Here is an 18,546-nt window from a genome sequence, read left to right as displayed (position 1 = left end):
ATTAATGCTTGTTCCATATTCAGATTTCCTCATAACACTGTCTTACTTAAGGGGATGTCCCAAATGGGCATATGGATATTAGGGCATATGAATGTGATAGAGAGGGTCCCCCACTTGAGACCGCCAAAAGCGTAACTTGGTGCTTCTGGGTCTTAATGCAAAATCTGGAATAGCCCCCATAATCATCCTTACTATTTAACTCTTTTTGTCCTTTTCTCTTATTCCCTAGTAACCATAGCCATGTGGCCACCACATTCACACTGTATTCTGCCTGGAAGAATGGAATATTCCATTCCATTAATTCTGGCAATCTATTGTTATTGATGTATTATATAGATTACCAAGCAGCAATGCAGATTTGAGTTTAACCAATATTTTACACGTACAATTTGCAATTTTTTATACTAGAGTAGTATAAATAACCAGATTCTGTCGTATGTAAAAAAAAAAAACAGGCGACTTAAGATACTATGCTGCATTATGGGAATATGGGAGTAAATGATGTCATTATACATTAGAATAGTGGATATATTTTATTATAATGACTAATAAATTGTCACTTTCTTATTTTAGAAATATTTTCCCATTTTCTTTAGTTTATTGTGCTCCCAGCTTTAATGTATTTCAGCTTTCAGGAATACAAAATGTAGCCATTAGTTTCCATGCTGTGTTACAGCGTCTTTAAAAGGAAATTGAGAGTTTTTCTTAAATCTCATTGACTCTGTTCATGATATAATATTGTTTTCACTCTAGGTCCTGAAACGTGAATTGAAAGATAAAGAACCGACTGTACTGAATACCATAGAGGAAGCACGAGTATTCATTTCTGAGCAGCCAATTGAGGGTCCTGAGGAACCAAGAAGGAACTTGCTTCCTAAAACAGGTAAGTCTCTTTCCTCCTGTTGCGGTCAGGAAACTGTCAGTATGTATCAACAAGTTGGTTTTGGCTTGTGTGAATAGCCGAGCTCTACTAAATAACAAAAGAAAATCAGATTTTTATTAACATGTAGACAAAAGTCTGATAAACATATTAATACATAATGTCGGAATTGAGAGTAAATGATAAGGGCTGTAGTGGATAGTAAGCTATTACTGTGCCTATCAAACCACATCCCAATCTTAGTGGTCCAACATTCATAAAAGAAAGGAGTAACAGATCTGTTAACAGCATCCCGCTGATGGTTTCCATGTAGCAGCAGGATTTTTTTTTCACTAAATAACAACAGCAAAAAGGTAAATAAAAAGTATTACAAAGTAACTATATCTTACATAGTATTCTCCAGCCCAATCTAACATAGGACGTGGAGAGATGCATGTAGTACGCCTGTTAAGTTTCGTGAACTATTCCTGATGCAGTTAATAGTAGTCGGCCACTAAATTATTTGGACATTGTGCCGTTGCCTTGGCAACATCACTGACCTGAGTGCTACCCGTGTCTCTCCACACATAATATCAGATCAGTCGAGAGAACGGAATTATAGTGACACTTTAATCAAAGGGGGAACCTTACTTTAACTGTAAGCTGAAATATTTCATTGTACTGTTGACTGAGTGGAATGATAAGCCTGACAATTACTTTCTCATAGACAATTCCATGATTTATGCACATTTTCTAGCATTATCCTTTCACTTCTTCAGTTTTAGGAATCATTATCTAAAGTGATCTTTTACAAGTTGAAGCGCTTAAACGTCATTGACATACACTGCTTGTTGCTGTAATTCTTACTTATTCTGTGCACATTTATTGTGCAGTCATCAATCCCATGCTTTGCAGGATTAATGTCAATCACTATATTATTTTTTATTGTATAACGTTAACTGTATGAATAGTTCCAAAATGCTTTTTTTTTACAGTACCGTTTACAGTGTACATTTGTTTGACGCTATGAACAATGAACCAATATTAGTAAACTATATTAATGCAGTAATAGAGCAGAAATCTAGTCAGCAATTGAAACACAACTTTGCCCCACTTGGGGGCAACAAGCGTATGGGTATAACATGGCACTCCTTTTCACGGTTACAGGGAATGGTGCATAGGGTAGCGGCTGCAGTCACAAATTGGCACATACTTGCCATTTACAGTCATAAAAGGCCTCTGGGGGACATGCAGACTATATATATATATATTTATATAAGGGAGCTATAAATAATGACTAGTTTCCTTTATTCCGAAACGCGTAAGTGATTCTGACCCCCCTTCTATGGAGGATACACATCCAGGTTTTAAACATGTTATTCTAAATATAAATGTTTAATTTTAAAATTCCCTTGGCGGCTGGAACCACCTTTTTTTTTGTCTGGACTGCATCTGACCTGGTCCAGCCCAGAGTTCCATGCACCTGCCTTATACAAGCGTGAACCGAACTCCACTCTCAAGCATTTTTACTATATATCTATATATAGATATATATATCTATATATATATATAGATATATATATATATATATACACTACCGTTCAAAAGTTTAGGGTCACTTAGAAATTTCCTTATTTTTGCAAGAAAAGCACAGTCTTTTTCAATGAAGATAACATTAAATTAATCAGAAATACACTCTATACATTGTTAATGTGCTAAATGACTATTCTAGCTGCAAACGTCTGGTTTTTAATGCAATATCTACATAGGTGTATAGAGGCCCATTTCCAGCAACCATCACTCCAGTGTTCTAATGGTACATTGTGTTTGCTAACTGTGTTAGAAGGCTAATCGATGATTAGAAAACACTTGAAAACCCTTGTGCAATTATGTTAGCACCGCTGTAAACAGTTTTGCTGTTTAGAGGAGCTATAAAACGGACCTTCCTTTGAGCTAGTTGAGAATCTGGACCATTACATTTGTGGGTTCGATTAAACTCTCAAAATGGCTAGAAAAAGAGAGCTTTCATGTGGAACTCGACAGTCTATTCTTGTTCTTAGAAATGAATTCTATTCCATTCCATAAACTGAAGATTTCCTACAACGGTGTGTACTACTCCCTTCAGAGGACAGCGCAAACAGGCTCTAACCAGAGTAGAAATAGAAGTGGGAGGCCCCGCTGCACAACTGAGCAACAAGACAAGTACATTAGAGTCTCTAGTTTGAGAAATAGACGCATCACAGGTCCTCAACTGGCAGCTTCATTAAATAGTACCCGCAAAATGCCAGTGTCAACGTCTACAGTGAAGAGGCGACTCCGGGATGCTGGCCTTCAGGGCAGAGTGGCAAGGAAAAAGCCATATCTGAGAATGGCTAATAAAAGGAAAAGATTAATATGGGCAAAAGCACACAGACATTGGACAGAGGAAGATTGGAAAAAAGTGTTATGGACAGACGAATCGAAGTTTGAGGTGTTTGGATCACACAGAAGAACATTTGTGAGACGCAGAACAACTGAAAAGATGCTGGAAGAGTGGCTGACGCCATCTGTCAAGCATGGTGGAGGTAATGTGATGGTCTGGGGTTGCTTTGGTGCTGGTAAAGTGGGAGATTTGTACAAGGTAAAAGGGATTTTTAAGTAAGGAAGGCTATCACTCCATTTTACAACGCCATGCCATACCCTGTGGACAGCGCTTGATTGGAGCCAATTTCATCCTACAACAGGACAATGACCCAAAGCACACCTCCAAATTATGCAAGAACTATTTAGGGAAGAAGCAGGCAGCTGGTATTCTATCTGTAATGGAGAGGCCAGCGCAGTCACCAGATCTCAACCCCATAGAGCTGTTGTGGGAGCAGCTTGACCGTATGGTACGCAAGAAGTGCCCATCAAGCCAATCCAACTTGTGGGAGGGGCTTCTGGAAGCATGGGGTGAAATTTCTCCCAATTACCTCAGCAAATTAACAGCTAAAATGCCAAAGGTCTGCAATGCTGTAATTGCTGCAAATGGAGCATTCTTTGACGAAAGCAAAGTTTGTAGGAGAAAATTATTATTTGAAATAAAAATCATTATTTCTAACCTTGTCAATGACTTGACTATATTTTCTAGTCATTTTGCAACTCATTTATATAAGTGTGAGTTTTCATGGAAAACACAAAATTGTCTGGGTGATCCCAAACTTTTGAACGGTAGTGTGTGTGTGTGTGTATATATATATATATATATATATATATATATATATATATATATATATATATATATATATATATAAATAAATATATATAAATAAATATAATTTAGTTTTATTTTTTTCCTAGTACTATTTTACTATAACTAGGGCATCCGTATGAGCCAAAGTTACAGGGAAGAGTAGCCCCCCTGTAGTGACATTAGTCACAGGCGGATCTGATCTGGTTTTACCAACACCCAGGAGGTCTACCATACCATGATCACCGAGTTAATTAGAGGGAGCGGCTTTCATTCAGTGAACTTCGCTCACACTGAGACACATGTATAAAACACGTTAATTAGAAGTCTGTCTGCAACTCGCAGAAATGACACACGGATGTAATTAAACTTCAGAATGACGCAGTAGGACAGATCAAACGAAACATTAAGCATATGGTTACAACACACACTCATCTTTACGGTTACAGGAAATGGTACAAAGCTTTGTGATTATAGTCACAAATGGGCACAGGCTTGGCGTTTACAGTTTTTTAGTGGGCACAGGGCTTGGAGGTTATAATCACAATAGGCACAGAGCTTGACGGTTTTAGTCACTAAATAGATACAGAGCTTGTCGGTTTATCTTTCAAAGAAACACATGGCACTTTCGATACACAGGATCTACGCGGTCTTTCTCTGGCTGAGTCTGGTCACGCTCCCTAGCAGGGATCTACAGCATCTACCTGTCTTGGTACGGGACCTCTTTCTCTTTAAAGGAGTCTGTAACCACTTGCAGCAGACACAGGGCCTCCTGGTCTTCAGGGCGAAGTCACAGCAGCCGTCTTAAGTGAAGAAAACTGGTGGGTACCACCCAGCAGCATCCACAGGGTCTGTTTTTGCAGCGACAAATGCTGGCACAACCCGACTCCTTTCCACTGACCTTCCTCCGCTTTCATCTGCACTGTCAGTCCTGTGCAGTATCTACTCCTATTACCTGACAGCTTGCTCCAATGTACACTGACAGGCTTTCCGTTTCACACTGCATCATAGATGCACTCACTCTCCTCGAGCTGCATCACAGCACCACCTTAAATAGACTTTGTTATGTTTTCCACGAGCCCGTGTGGCACCATGCTCAGGCAACCTCACACATGACCAGTGCCCGGCAATATCTCCCACATGCCCATCATGTTGCCAACTCATCACGGCTCCTCAATTAAAGATACAGTACCAACATATAAACAATACAGCATAACATGTGCCATCAGGTACCAATACAGTGACACAAAGCAACCTTAAAGAGGCTCTGTCACCAGATTATAAATGCCCTATCTCCTACATAATCTCATTGGCGCTGTAATGTAGATAACAGCAGTGGTTTTTATTTTGAAAAACGATCATTTTTGACAGTTATGAGCAATTTTAGATTTATGCTAATTAGTTTCTTAATGACCAACTGGGCGTGTTTTTACTTTTTACCAACTGAGCATTGTAAAGAGAAGTGTATGATGCTGACCAATCAGTGACCAATCAGCGTCATACACTTCTCATTGTTTCAGGCCAGCTTCTTTCACTGTACAATCACACTGTAACAATGGGCTGGAACAATGAGAAGTGTATGACGCTGATTGGTCACTGATTGGTCAGCGTCATACACTTCTCTTCACAACGCCCATTTGGTCAAAAGTAAAAACACGTCCAGTTATCCATTAAGAAAGTCATTAGCATAAATCTCAAATTTTTTATAACGTGCTAAAAAATTATCGTTTTTCAAAATAAAAACCACTGCTGTAATCTACATTACAGCGCCGACCACATTATGTAGGGGATAGGGAATTTATAATCTGGTGACAGAGCCTCTTTAAATGCACAGCTTTTATAGGGGGTGCTTCACACGGTCCAAGTACAACTCTGCAGTAGCACCTCCCTACAGACATCATAGGGTGTTGGGTCCTGGATATAGGGTTTTACTTCTAAGCACTATAAGGGTGCAGTCACATGTGACCTATTTGTCTTTTATTTCTGCAGCGTAAAAATACACTGAGGAAACTTTACAATGTAAGCCTATGGGAAAATATTCCGCCACACAAGAAATTTAGAAATTCGTGTGACTGCACCCTGTGTTTGAAAAAGGGGGTCTTTTTTCTCAAAAAAACTGCACCACACTTGTCCATGGGCTGTATCTGTTATTTCATATTATCCTTATTCAAGTGAATGGAGCAGAGCTGAAATACTGAAAAATCCATGGACCAGAGAGGCAATGTTTCAGGAACAAAATAAAGCAGAGCCTTTTTTTTTATCCTAGACAGTCCCTCTAATGTATTATAATATTTTTCTATATACAGTGTTTCATCCATATTTTATATCTGTCATTATACAAATACAGAACTAATATAGTATATATACACCGGAATAATATGCAAGAAATAGAATGGCAAGTGTGTGGTTATATGATTGCACAAATAAAGTTCTCTTTTAATTCATGAACCGGCCAGTGTGCAATGGATTATGGGAATAGGAGAAAAGTAATTCATGAAATGGCCAGCGTGCAATGGATTATGGGAGTAGGAGAAAAGTAATTCATGAACCGGCCAGTGTGTAATGGATTATGGGAGTAGGAGAAAACTAATTAATGAACCGGCCAGTGTGCAATGGATTATGGGAGTAGGAGAAAAGTAATTCATGAACCGGCCAGTTATCAATGGATTATGGGAGTAGGAGAAAAGTAATTCATGAACCGGCCAGTGTGCAATGGATTATGGGAGTAGGAGAAAAGTAATTCATGAACCGGCCAGTGTGCAATGGATTATGGGAGTAGGAGAAAAGTAATTCATGAACCGGCCAGTGGCCAATGGATTATGGGAGTAGGAGAAAAGTAATTAATGAACCGGTCAGTGTGCAATGGATTATGGGAGTAGGAGAAAAGTAATTAATGAACCGGCCAGTGTGCAATGGATTATGGGAGTAGGAGAAAAGTAATTCTTTGAAACTTGCAATTCTTTTAACATTTCTCTCTAATACCGCAGTGATTTAGGTGTTTGCTGGAAATAATTTATTTTTAGTTCAAGGAGAATGAGACATTTTTTCATTGCCTGATTTCTGCTTCCCTGGGTAAAACTCACAAGGGAAATTTTGCATTGTATGAGTGCAGATCTATTCAGGGCACTATTTTAATTCAATGTTCCTGCTGATACAGTGTACTACAGCTTTATCTGTAGTTTTACAACAAAACAGCCTCTACAACAAGGTGCTATCACTGCCAGATATAGAGGTCATCAATTATGACCTCTGTATCTGAGTCTCTGCGCCGGTATTGCTTTTCAGAGAATGGTTACTTGAGATTGGCTATCAAATCATGTCCAGCTTGTAGCGGCTGCATTTAGACTTTAAAGCCCATCAATGCTTGAAGCTGGTGCTAAGCTAATGCAAGGTGACTTTTTAGGATTTGCAATTGGAGATGCTTGTGATTTTTCGCAAGTCTGTAAGTCTTGATAATAGGAAATAGGATTAGTTAGTTCAACTATTCTTCTGGCAATATGTCATTCAGTACTACTCATTACATTAGTCCTGGAGTGGTACCTTGTTTTTTTTTTAAATTACATCTCCCAACGTGTTGCTATCTAGAATCAAATCTGTAAGCTGCACCTCGTAAACAGAAGGAAACAAAACTCCAAGGGCTAAGGTTTTGTTCACATCTGCGCTAGGGCTCCGTTCCCGTCTGAGCTTTCCGTCAGAACGGAGCCCTGACAGACACAAACGGAAACCATAGGTTTTGACAGAATCAATAGCGTAGTCGACTACGCTATTGATTCCGTCAAAACGAAGGAACCCTTGTACATCGGAGAGAAACGGAAACCATTGGCACCGGATCCATCATTATTGAAATCAATGGTGATGGAAACGGAAACCTATGGTTTCCACTTGTGTCTGTCAGGGCTCCGTTCCGATGGAAAGCTCAGACAAAACGTCGGAACGGAACCCTAGCGCAGCTGTGAATGAAACCTAATTCAGACGAGCGTGTATCTCATCCGTGTGACGGCCATTAAAACAATGTATTTCACTGGGGCTGTTCATACGACCGTTGTTTCAACGGAGCTTGCGAAGGGTCCGTGAAAAAATAGGGCATGTCATATTTTACTGCGTGTCACGCATCCGTCTATAGACTCTAGTCTATGGGGGATCCGTGACAACGCATCCTGCACGGGTGCAACTCAGACATGAAAAACTGCAGTTTTTCACGTCCGCTGTTAGCTACGCTCGCCTAGGGCTACATTCAGACGAGCATATCCGATTTGCGAGCGTATAAAATTTAGCGTTTTTCCTACATTTCTTGTCCATGTGCTTTGCGTGTGGCAAGCGTTTTTCACGTCCGTGCAAGCACTTTTTTTTAACATTTATTTCTTTGTTCTCAATGTATTTGATGCGTGAAACACGGACAGCACACAGATGTCCTGAAAACGCACCAATATAGGACACGCAATGGACACACGCTGCGTGAAAAATAACGCATGTGTGAATAGCCCCATTGTATTTCATGGGTCCGTGTGCTGTGAGTGATTTCAATGCACAGCACACTGACTAGTATTACGCTCGTCTGAATGAGCCCTTAAGGCCCATTTACACAGGCCATTTATCGGGCAAACTATCGTTCATAGAAAACACGCACTCTCTTTCACACTTCTGAGCACACACCTTTATTCTCCCGGCCTTCTGGCTGGGAGATGAGGAATTTTTATATCTGGCGAATCTCCAGGCTGTATCACAGCGCACATCCACTTATTTAATTTTGTTTTTCACTGTGTGTTTGTCACAGGATTTCGGATGCGGTGCCCTTTTGGGACCCTTCCAAGGTCTAGGGGGAAAATGTGTGTCCCTCTGGTTCCTTTTTCCCCTGCAACTCGGCCTCCCTTCTTCGGAAGGGAGGTGCAAGTAGAAGCAGGCTCCAAGGTGGACACTGGGGTGGCAGCCCAGGTAGAAGCCTTGGAGTGTTGTTGGGTCTCCCTAAGCTCCGACAAGGGGGGATCATCGATCCTCGAGGCCTAAGGCTTGGATGGTCGGGGAATGGTTATGCGGGGCCTCCCTCTTTTAAGAGAAGGGCTGCGATAGACCGCATCCTTGTGCACTTTTTGTGTGGCACCCCTGCACTTTTTTTTGCACCTGGGTGATAGAAAGCACGGCTCGGGCTTTAAAAAAAATAAAAATAAATCGTTCATAGAAAACAAGGCAGCGATCAGCAGGTGAACGAGCAAACGCTCTTTCATCTGTTGATCGTATAGTTTTAAAAAAGTTAAATATTATAGTAGTCAGCAGCACATCTCCCTATGTAAACAAGGTGACGTGCTGACGACATGAATGTAGTAATGACCGCTCGTCCCCATACTAGCTTCTTGTGAAAGGAGAAAACGAGCGCCGATCAACGTTTACACGGCCCAGTACAGGCTGTGCAAGAGGACCTTTAGTGTCACGAAAGTATTAAAACATGAATTAAATTTTATTGTTGCTAATCATTTTTATAGCCTAAGGCAGCGCACAGAGTCCCTACAGGTCCGTATTACTGAGTCGTAGGCACCCTGTGTGCATCCTTATTCTGTCTTTGTGAGGCGCCGTATTCTCCCTTTGATGTAATGCTGTAGGGAGGAATATCTCCATAATACATCATGCTGCTTTTGTTTCTCACGGTTCCATATAAAACTTAGAAAAACCGTTTGGCGGAAGCTATCAACCTCTCTATGCCAGTTCTCTGCCATAGAAAAGTTGCAAAAAGGCCTAAATGTCGCAATTTGCAGTGAAAATTATGACTTTTGGGGATTTTACGCTGTCCTCGCCACTTTTTAACAAAGGTGTTTGGCTTTAAAAAGGATCGGAGTCACAGTGGCCCAACAAATTTATTATGATTTACACTGGAAAACTGGAGTATATTATAGCAAAAATCACTCTGTGTAGCAAGGTAGAGGCCTGTGCCGGGCCTCGTAGCTCCCCCCCCTTTAGAATTGCCTCCCATCAAACTACCCTACCATTGTAAAATTTAAAAAAAAATACAAAATAAACATTTAAAAAATGTGTAGCTCACCTTACCGCTCCTCTCCTCTCGTCCGGCTCCTCTTAGGCTCTCACTACCATCCATGGCTCATACAAGGTACTGATGCTGGGCAGCGTCAAGACATTGTATGTGACGCAGCAACCAGGACATTGAGTGCTGCATCGCATATAAGGCCCTGACGTTGTTCGGTGTCAGGACCTTGTTTGAGCCATGGCTTACAGATACTGAGGGGACATGGAGGGGAAAAGCAAAGAATAGTGGTAAGGTGGACATCTATTTATTTTATTTCCTATGGGGGGAGGATGGCACATGACCAGCAGAAAGATGCAAGAGATTTATTAAGACGCAAGCTCCTCTTAATAAATCTGTCGCATCTTGCTCCAGCGGAGCAGATAACTAAGAATGGCGTGTGAAACACCAGTCTTAGTAAATCTTCCTTTTGTGTGCGTCTGTACAGAGGTACAGTGTAAGTCCTACGGATGCTGTATTAAGGATCTGTATAAAAGGGTTTTGTTAAATGGTCATATGCATCAGGCTTTATTATGTCATTATTGTTATTACTACTATTTAAAGAGATATTCCAATCTTATTACATTAAGAGTAAGATCTTTGGTCTGTATGATCTTTCCAGGAATGGCTAATCTTCAGTGAGTAGGAGATTGAATTTAGCGGTCGTCAAGTTTGCGCACTGCTGCCCCATTCAAAGTCTATGACAATGACGGAAACAGCCAAGTGCAGTACTCAGCTGTTTCTGTAAGTTCCATAGACATGCTCGATGTCCTCCTCCAGAAGGATCTCAGGGTACAGGACCTCCATTCTCAAGAACTGTGGGGGTCCCATTGGTGCTGCCCAAGCGATCAGACAATTATCACCTATAATTGTTGAATCTGGGTCAGCCCCTTTAAGTTGTGTGCTGGGCTCTAAGGCTGGGTTCACACGTGGCGGAATTTCACTTGAATTCCGCTGCGGACACTCCGCAGCGTTAATCCGCAGCGGAGCCGTTTCTCCATTGACTTCCACTTCTATTTAGAAGTGTTCGTTTAGACGATGCGTAAAATTCCGCTGCGGAGCATAGGCTGCGGTGCGGAATTTGGTGTCCGCAGCATGCAAGGGATGTTGCGGAGTTGTGGCGGACTGGTTGCGGACTTCAATGGAGATTCTAAGTTCCGCAATGAAGTCCGCAGCTGTCATGCACATGTTATGTGTGCTGCGGATGCGTCTTGCTTTTTTGACATGACATTTCTTCATTCTGGCTGTACCTATGTATTTCTAGGTCTACAGCCAGACCGAGGAAGTCAATGGGGCTCCCGTAATTACGGGAGCGTTGCTAGGAGACGTCAGTAAATAGTCACTGTCCAGGGTGCTGAAAGAGTTAAGCGAACGGCAGTAACTGTTTCTGCACCCTGGACAGTGACTACCGATCCCAATATACAGCAACCTGTAAAAAAAATAGAAGTTCATACTTACCGAGAACTCCCTGCTTCTGTCTCCAGTCCGGCTTCCCAGGATGACGTTTCAGTCTAAGTGACGGCTGCAGCCAATCACAGGCTGCAGCGGTCACATGGACTGCCGCGTCATCCAGGGAGGTCAGGCTGGATGCCGAAAGAGGGACGCGTCACCAAGACAACGTCCGGTAAGTATGAAATTCGTTTACTTTCACTAGGGAAAGTGCTGTCCCTTCTCTCTATCCTGCACTGATAGAGAGAAGGGAAGCACTTTTACCGCAGTCCGCAGCAGCTAGTCTGCATCAATTTACTGCACATTTTGGGCAGATCCGCCGCAGAATCTGCAACGCAGATTCTGTGCGGCATTGATGCGGACAGTTGCGGAGGAAATCCGCCACGTGTGGCCATGCCCTAATACAAAATCTATACCAAAGACCCATGCCTACCATGTGTTGTTTATAATACTGGTGTCAGGGGGGCCTTTTGGCCCCCTGGGGCACCATGTCCCAGATACGACTTCTACGTCTGCACCCTCTATATCTATGATGCCTGGATTTTTGTTTGTATGAGGAGATCTTTGCTGTAAAAACAGGAAGAATTCAGCTACTTGCATGCAAGTATGTATTTGAGTTTTGTAAAATTTAACTTCAAATCATACATTTATATCTTGGTTTCCAGTAAATGGAATCGTTATGTAAATGTTTGAAACAAATTGTATTTCACTTCAATTTGCCATAATTTTGAAGTCCGACTCTTTCTGCTGTCTCAGCCTGCTGGATGTGAATGGTTCCATGCATAGTTTGGGACAGTGAGAAATGACTCTCACAGATAATCAATACTGTAGTATAAATAAACTTCAATAAGTTAAACCTCAGGAAAACAAATAGGCTAGGCGCTGCCGGGTTATGGACAGCAATTCATAGCACATTTACCTGCACTGTGAATGGAAATGGTATGGTGGAAGGAAGATTGCTTTTTTTTTTTTTCGCAAGCACCATTTAAAGTCAAACTCAAGTGTTAGTGAGCTGGAAATATCGCTTACAATGGAGCTATTCATTTCTCTAATTTTTTTCTAAAGATGAATAAATATAAAATGCTGCTAGGATTGGAATGGAAATGACTTCTACATGTGCTTAACTTTGCTTTAAAATGAAACTTAATTGTTCCATTATGCTGCCACTATTTGCAGATATGTACAGTACACTTCAGAGTCTTCAGCCTGGGTGCCCTGTGAATCACCAACTCCAACTTGCTGTGGTCTGCCTAGGTGGTGATATTTTCCAGACATTCTGTAGGATTAGATATCTTACCATTGGAAAGCTGAATCCCGCAGTTTAGTAGAGTAAAAGTACAACCAGACATTCAGGTTGGTGGACTGATATCTGGTTAGCGTGGTAATTTTTAGGGAAAAAACAAGCTCCCTTGATTTTGAGATCCCCTCCAGTCGGTAAATTACTTTTTATGCTCCTTCCCACCAGCCAGAGACTTTTTTCCTGTTTTTTTTTTTTTTTACTGCTTTTATTAGAGAATCTGAACTTAATTTGGACTATATGTCACATTGGAAATTCATCGGTATATAATGAAGCTGTAACTGTATTTTAAAAAAAATTTTAGATATTTTTTTTAATAAAAATTTGGAACCCAATTTAAGTTATTACAGTTAAAGCTATCTACTGTGTCTCTTGTCACACTTTATTACAGGGAGTATTAATAAAAGTCTCATAACATTTTTGTATTTCACTGAGAGGAATCCACAAGTGCCGTCTTACCTTAAAAATGTTTGCTGACGACGTCCAACAGATCGGTACAAATCTCTCTACAGATAATTGTCTCTGGTTGGCTAATACCAAATCATCTTTTATGATTTCTTGGAGTCAGAGATACGGTTTATATTCTTTTGAAGTAGAGCTCTGTGCTTACTCTTTCTACTTTCAGTTTGTTGTCCTGAATATTATAACTGGTAGAAAAGAATCTGTTAAAATGTAGTTGTTGTTTGGTATGCATTAGAAAATAGACTCCTGTGCTTACTTATAGTCACAGTCACTCATAGTCCCTCTAGAATACAATCAGAACGAGTTTTCTTTATTCTGAACCCTTAGGCCCCATGCACACGAACGTGCTTTTCCGGCCGCAATTCCCCCGAATATCCACGGGAGAATTGCGGCCCCATTCATTTCCGTGGGCCCATGCACACGACCATGGTTTCCACGGTCCGTGCATGGCCCAGGAGCCTGGACCGCAGAAAGAACTGACATATCTTATTACGGCCGTGTTCTGCAGTCCAGGCTCATAGAAAATAATGGACGCGGCCATGTGCATGGCCCGCGATTTGCGGGCGGCTCGCGGGTGACACTCTGCGGCCTGCCGACCAGAAAATCACGGCTGTGCACATGGCTACGTTCGTGTGCATGAGGCCTTAGAGCAGCCTATGGCCTCATGCACACGACCGTAAAGGTTTTTGATGTCCGCAAATACGGATGCACATCCGTAGCCGTCCGCAATTGCGGAAGTGCCCATAGACTTCTATGGGCAAGTCTGTGCCGCAATTGCGGACAGGAATAGGACATGTTCTGTATTTTGCGGATCATTTCTACGGCCCGGACACACATCCTTAAATATACTGAACGGTGTCCGTGGCCTATAGAAATTAATGGTTCCGCAATTTCATCCATAATTATGGAATCCGTAATTGCGGATGAAAACTACAGTCGTGTGCATGGGGCCTATGGTAGGGGCCCCAAAGCTGCAAATCTGTCCCTCAGTTATTCCTGCAAAATAATCAAAACATAACATAAATTAAAATTTACTCAGTACAACCTCTCCTTTGTGTTTTGCTGCATATAAAGCTCATCAGGGAGAGTAAGGTTGTGAATAGTGACGCTCACAGATTTAGTATAACGGCAATGGCAGTGCCCCTGCCATAGCCTGAGGGCTCAGTTTTAGCGAAAACAAAATTTGTTCTGATCGCATGAAAGAGTGACTATGAACTAGCACATGAGTAGACTTCCCTGACTCAGCCCGACCAATGTTTCTATGTTTGAATGAGAATCCATCCCGAAGTTAAACCAAGAGATATTCATAATTTTTTTATGCATAGCAAATAAAAGCTATATTTTAGAGGGTTCTTTTCTCCCAGTGATAATTGCATAAACAGGTCCTAGCTATGCCACAGCAAGGTGGCCAAAAACTGGGATTATGCTATTAAGTAAATATCCACCATACTTGAATACATATTTTATTTTTTAATATGAATAGGATTAAATTCTGCACTGAATATTTTCTTAATATGTCTTTATAGTTGACAGAGCTGTATTTTTTTTTGATGCAGATCCACTGGAAAGACATTGAAAAAATAATGTGTACTTCCTGCAGCTGTCACTAGAGGGAGCGTAGAAAAGTACTGCATACACATTGAACTCAATTATAATACAGTATGCAGTAGACTCCTAAGCTCCATCTAGTGGCAGCTAAAGGTAGCAGTCTTAGATTTAAATTTATGCCTATAGAGGGGATCAGTAGCTAAATGACAGGTGCACTTCACCTAAGAATGAAGTGATGCTAAATTGTGGAGATTGCCTTTAAGGACAATTAATATTCCAAAGAAGCTAGTTCAACCTACACTAGTTTAGCATAGCTAGCTTGGACTCTATACGGATGTGATTGAGTAAAGTTGATTTATTTACAATAGCTATGGGTTAAAAAAGCAAGAAATTAGCATCCCAAAATAACAAAAGGGCAAATAGAGAACTTTTTACATATAACATACATTTTAATCAACTGCTTCACTTTAGTATCAGTGGTGGACATACCATTGATGCAACCTGTGCAGCTGCCCAGTAGGTAGGGTTTCCCACTGCCACCTCAAAAGCAGCTTTGTACTGTCTTTTGGACTTCATGTATGGACTGAGCTATTGACAATGGCTCAGAATTATTGATGAATTGTTAGAGAGATCTAATGGCGGGAGGGGGGGGGGGTCCTTTGGTGAGCTAATGGGGAGTAAAGGGCCTTTTACACTGGGCGATTATCGGGCAGACAAGCATTCATAGAACGCTCATTCTCGATAATTGCCCTGTATAAACAGGGCAGAGATCAGCAGATGAACAAGCAAATGCTCGATCATCTGCTGATCGTATCGTTTTCAGAAATAGTAAAATATCGTTGCCGGCAGCACATCTCCCTGTGTAAATAGGGAGACGCACTGCTAACATGATAATAATGTATGGGGACGAGCGATCTGAGTAACGACCGCTCATCCCCATCCATAGCTCTGTGTGACATGAGCAAACGAGTGCCGATCAGCGATGTCTCGTTGATCGCGTTCGCTGCATCGGCCGAATATCGGCAGGTGTAAAAGGCCCTTAAGGGGCCCACATACTATACTTGCACATACTCTGCATATACTGCATATACTCTGCTGTATATGTCCACCACTATCCATATCTGGCAACTGACTCCCTGTAGTAATATGGAAGGCTGCACAACAAAGCCTGTGCTCTTAGAAGATAAAGGTAAGATGTATAGTTACAGGAAAATAATATATGGGAGATGTCACATTAAACAATGAGTGCAGGTGCAGAAACTATGCCATGGTGGACGCATTTATTTACCTCCACCGAGTGCACACAGAAAAGTAAGCATTTTTTTAATTACTTTCAAGTGGTCTTCACTGTATCCTCTTCTACTGCAAAGAAAAGCTTCATTATTACACTAATGCATTCTTGCTGAGTGGATAATGGACTCTTTACTACCGCAATCTGTTATCAGCTGGGACTTGTAAGATGCCGGATAACAATGGTGATTTCAAGTTCTAAAATTCAACTACCTTTGTTTATTATGAATAAATAATGAGCCATATGTTCATTAATGTCCATTATCATTTACCTAGTCACATCTGAATTAACTGTTCTTTCTTACAGTTGCTCACCAGCTGTCTATTAATTGGTTAATTAAACCAACAGAGACCTATAGGTGGTCTTAATGGCTATATATATACCGATACATTAAAAAAAGGTCAGATTGTACTTGGCTCTGTAACCAGATTATAAATGCCCTATCTCCTACATAATCTGACTTGCGCTGTAATGTAGATAACAACAGTGTTTTTTATTTTGAAAAACGATACATTTTGAGCAAGTTATGAGCAATTTTAGATTTATGCTAATTAGTTTCTTAATAGACAACTGGCTGTGTTTTTACTTTTTTACCAACTGGGAGTTGTAAGGAGAAGTGTATGACGCTGACCAATCAGTGACCAATCAGCGTCATACACTTCTCTCCATTAATTTTTAGCAGTACTCGCAACACAGCGTGATCTCGCGAGATCACGCTGTGCAGTCACATACTCCCACATTAACTTTACCGAAGTGTCTTGAGAGTGAATAGACATTGCCTCCAGCCAGGACGCGATATCTATTCACAATCCCGACACTTCAGTAAAGTTTCTTGGGGACTTACTCACACAGCACAGCGTGATCTCGCGAGATCACGTGTGCTGTTATTCACAGAAACTTTACCGAAGTGTCAGGAGTGCGAATAGACATTGCGTCCTGGCTGCAGGTGATTTCTATTCACTCTCAAGAAACTTAGGTAAAGTTAATGTGGGAGTATGTGACTGCACAGCGAGATCACGCTATGTTGCGAGTACTGCTAAAAATTAATGGAGAGAAGTGTATGACGCTGATTGGTCAGCGTCATACACTTTTCCTTACAATGCCCAGTTGGTCAAAAAGTAAAAACACGCCCAGTTGTCTATTAAGTAACTAATTAGCATAAATCTAAAATTGTGCATAACTTGCTCAAAATTGATCGTTTTTCAAAATTAAAACAACTGTAGTTATCTCCATTACAGCGCCGATCAGTTTATGATCTGGTGACAGAGCCTCTTTAAAGTGAATGTCCATAGCATACTTGTGCGGCCAGGGCTACACCTAGACTTTTTGTAGTGCTTCTGATTGATTTTAACTCTTGAGTTACAGCTGAAGCCCATATGAATATATTGAGTTATGTGCAATCTTGTGGACTGCAGCTGTTACTCAAGAGTTAAAGAGGCTTTGTCACTAGTTTAGTAATGCCCTATCTCCTAGCTAATCTAATAGGCGCTGTCACACTGATAATATTAGTGAAAATTGTGTCCCAAAAAGTTTATTATTTTAAAAGTTATGAGCTTTTTTTCTAAATATGTAAATGAGCCTTTATTAGACAAGTGGGTGTCAACACCAGTAATTCTCCTGAGGTGGAGCTTCCTCACAGCCTCTGACGCTGTCCTATCAGCATGAAGCTGCTTCACACAGTGTGAGAGACTGAGGCTGGAGGGAAGGGGGATCACTTCAAACAGCCATATCTCGGTTCTGGTGGCATATGACACCAGGATCGCAGTTCTAGCTGTGACACAACTGGAGATATCATCAGTTGAATATACAGTCAGGAATGGAAGCTGTATACTATATTATCAGACAATGTTGCTGGGCAGGGAGAAGCTGTATGCTGATTGGACAGCGTCATACAGAAAAACATTACACCGCCCAGAGTCCCCTCCTATTTGGCTGTTAGAGCCACATTAGCATATTTAGAAAAATTCTCGTAACTTTGCAAATAATAAACGATTTTTAAAATAAATCACCCTTTAGTTATCAGCAGCAAAGCACCTATTAGATTAGTTAGGAGATAGGGTATTAATAAACTAGTGACAGTTTAAGGCCCTTTTACATGGGAAAATTATCGGGCAAACAAGCGTTCATGTAAATGCTCGTTCCCAATCATTGCCCTGTTTAAATGATCAGATTGTAGAGTTTATGCTGCAAGAAATTTTATCGTTGTCGGCAGCACATGTCCCTGTGTAAACAGGAAGATATGCTGCCGACATTATAGAAATGTGTGGGGATAAGCTATTAACTAGTAACGTTTGTTCATCCTCATAAATAGCTCCTTGTGAGAGGAGCAAACAAGCGCTGATCAACGAGCTGTCTTGTTGATCGGCGCTCGTTTGTATGGCCCATGTCGGGCCGTGTAATAGGACCCTTAAAATCAATCCGT

At 41.1% G+C, this 18,546-nt stretch overlaps 1 protein-coding gene across 4 annotated transcripts in view; it reads left to right on the top strand.

The window, feature by feature from the left end:
* UTRN (utrophin) overlaps nucleotides 1-18,546 on the top strand; it is a 603,028-nt gene that overhangs the window by 421,553 nt on the left and 162,929 nt on the right. For all 4 annotated transcript variants that reach the window (XM_075862837.1, XM_075862834.1, XM_075862835.1 and 1 more), the window contains one exon: nucleotides 754-883. In XM_075862837.1, coding sequence (XP_075718952.1) covers nucleotides 754-883 — 130 coding nt within the window. The remainder of the gene's footprint in view (nucleotides 1-753; nucleotides 884-18,546) is intronic.

This window comes from Rhinoderma darwinii, chromosome 4, assembly GCF_050947455.1.
Source record: "Rhinoderma darwinii isolate aRhiDar2 chromosome 4, aRhiDar2.hap1, whole genome shotgun sequence".
Classification (NCBI taxonomy): Eukaryota; Metazoa; Chordata; class Amphibia; order Anura; family Rhinodermatidae; genus Rhinoderma; species Rhinoderma darwinii.
This window is presented reverse-complemented; position numbering and strand designations above follow the sequence as displayed.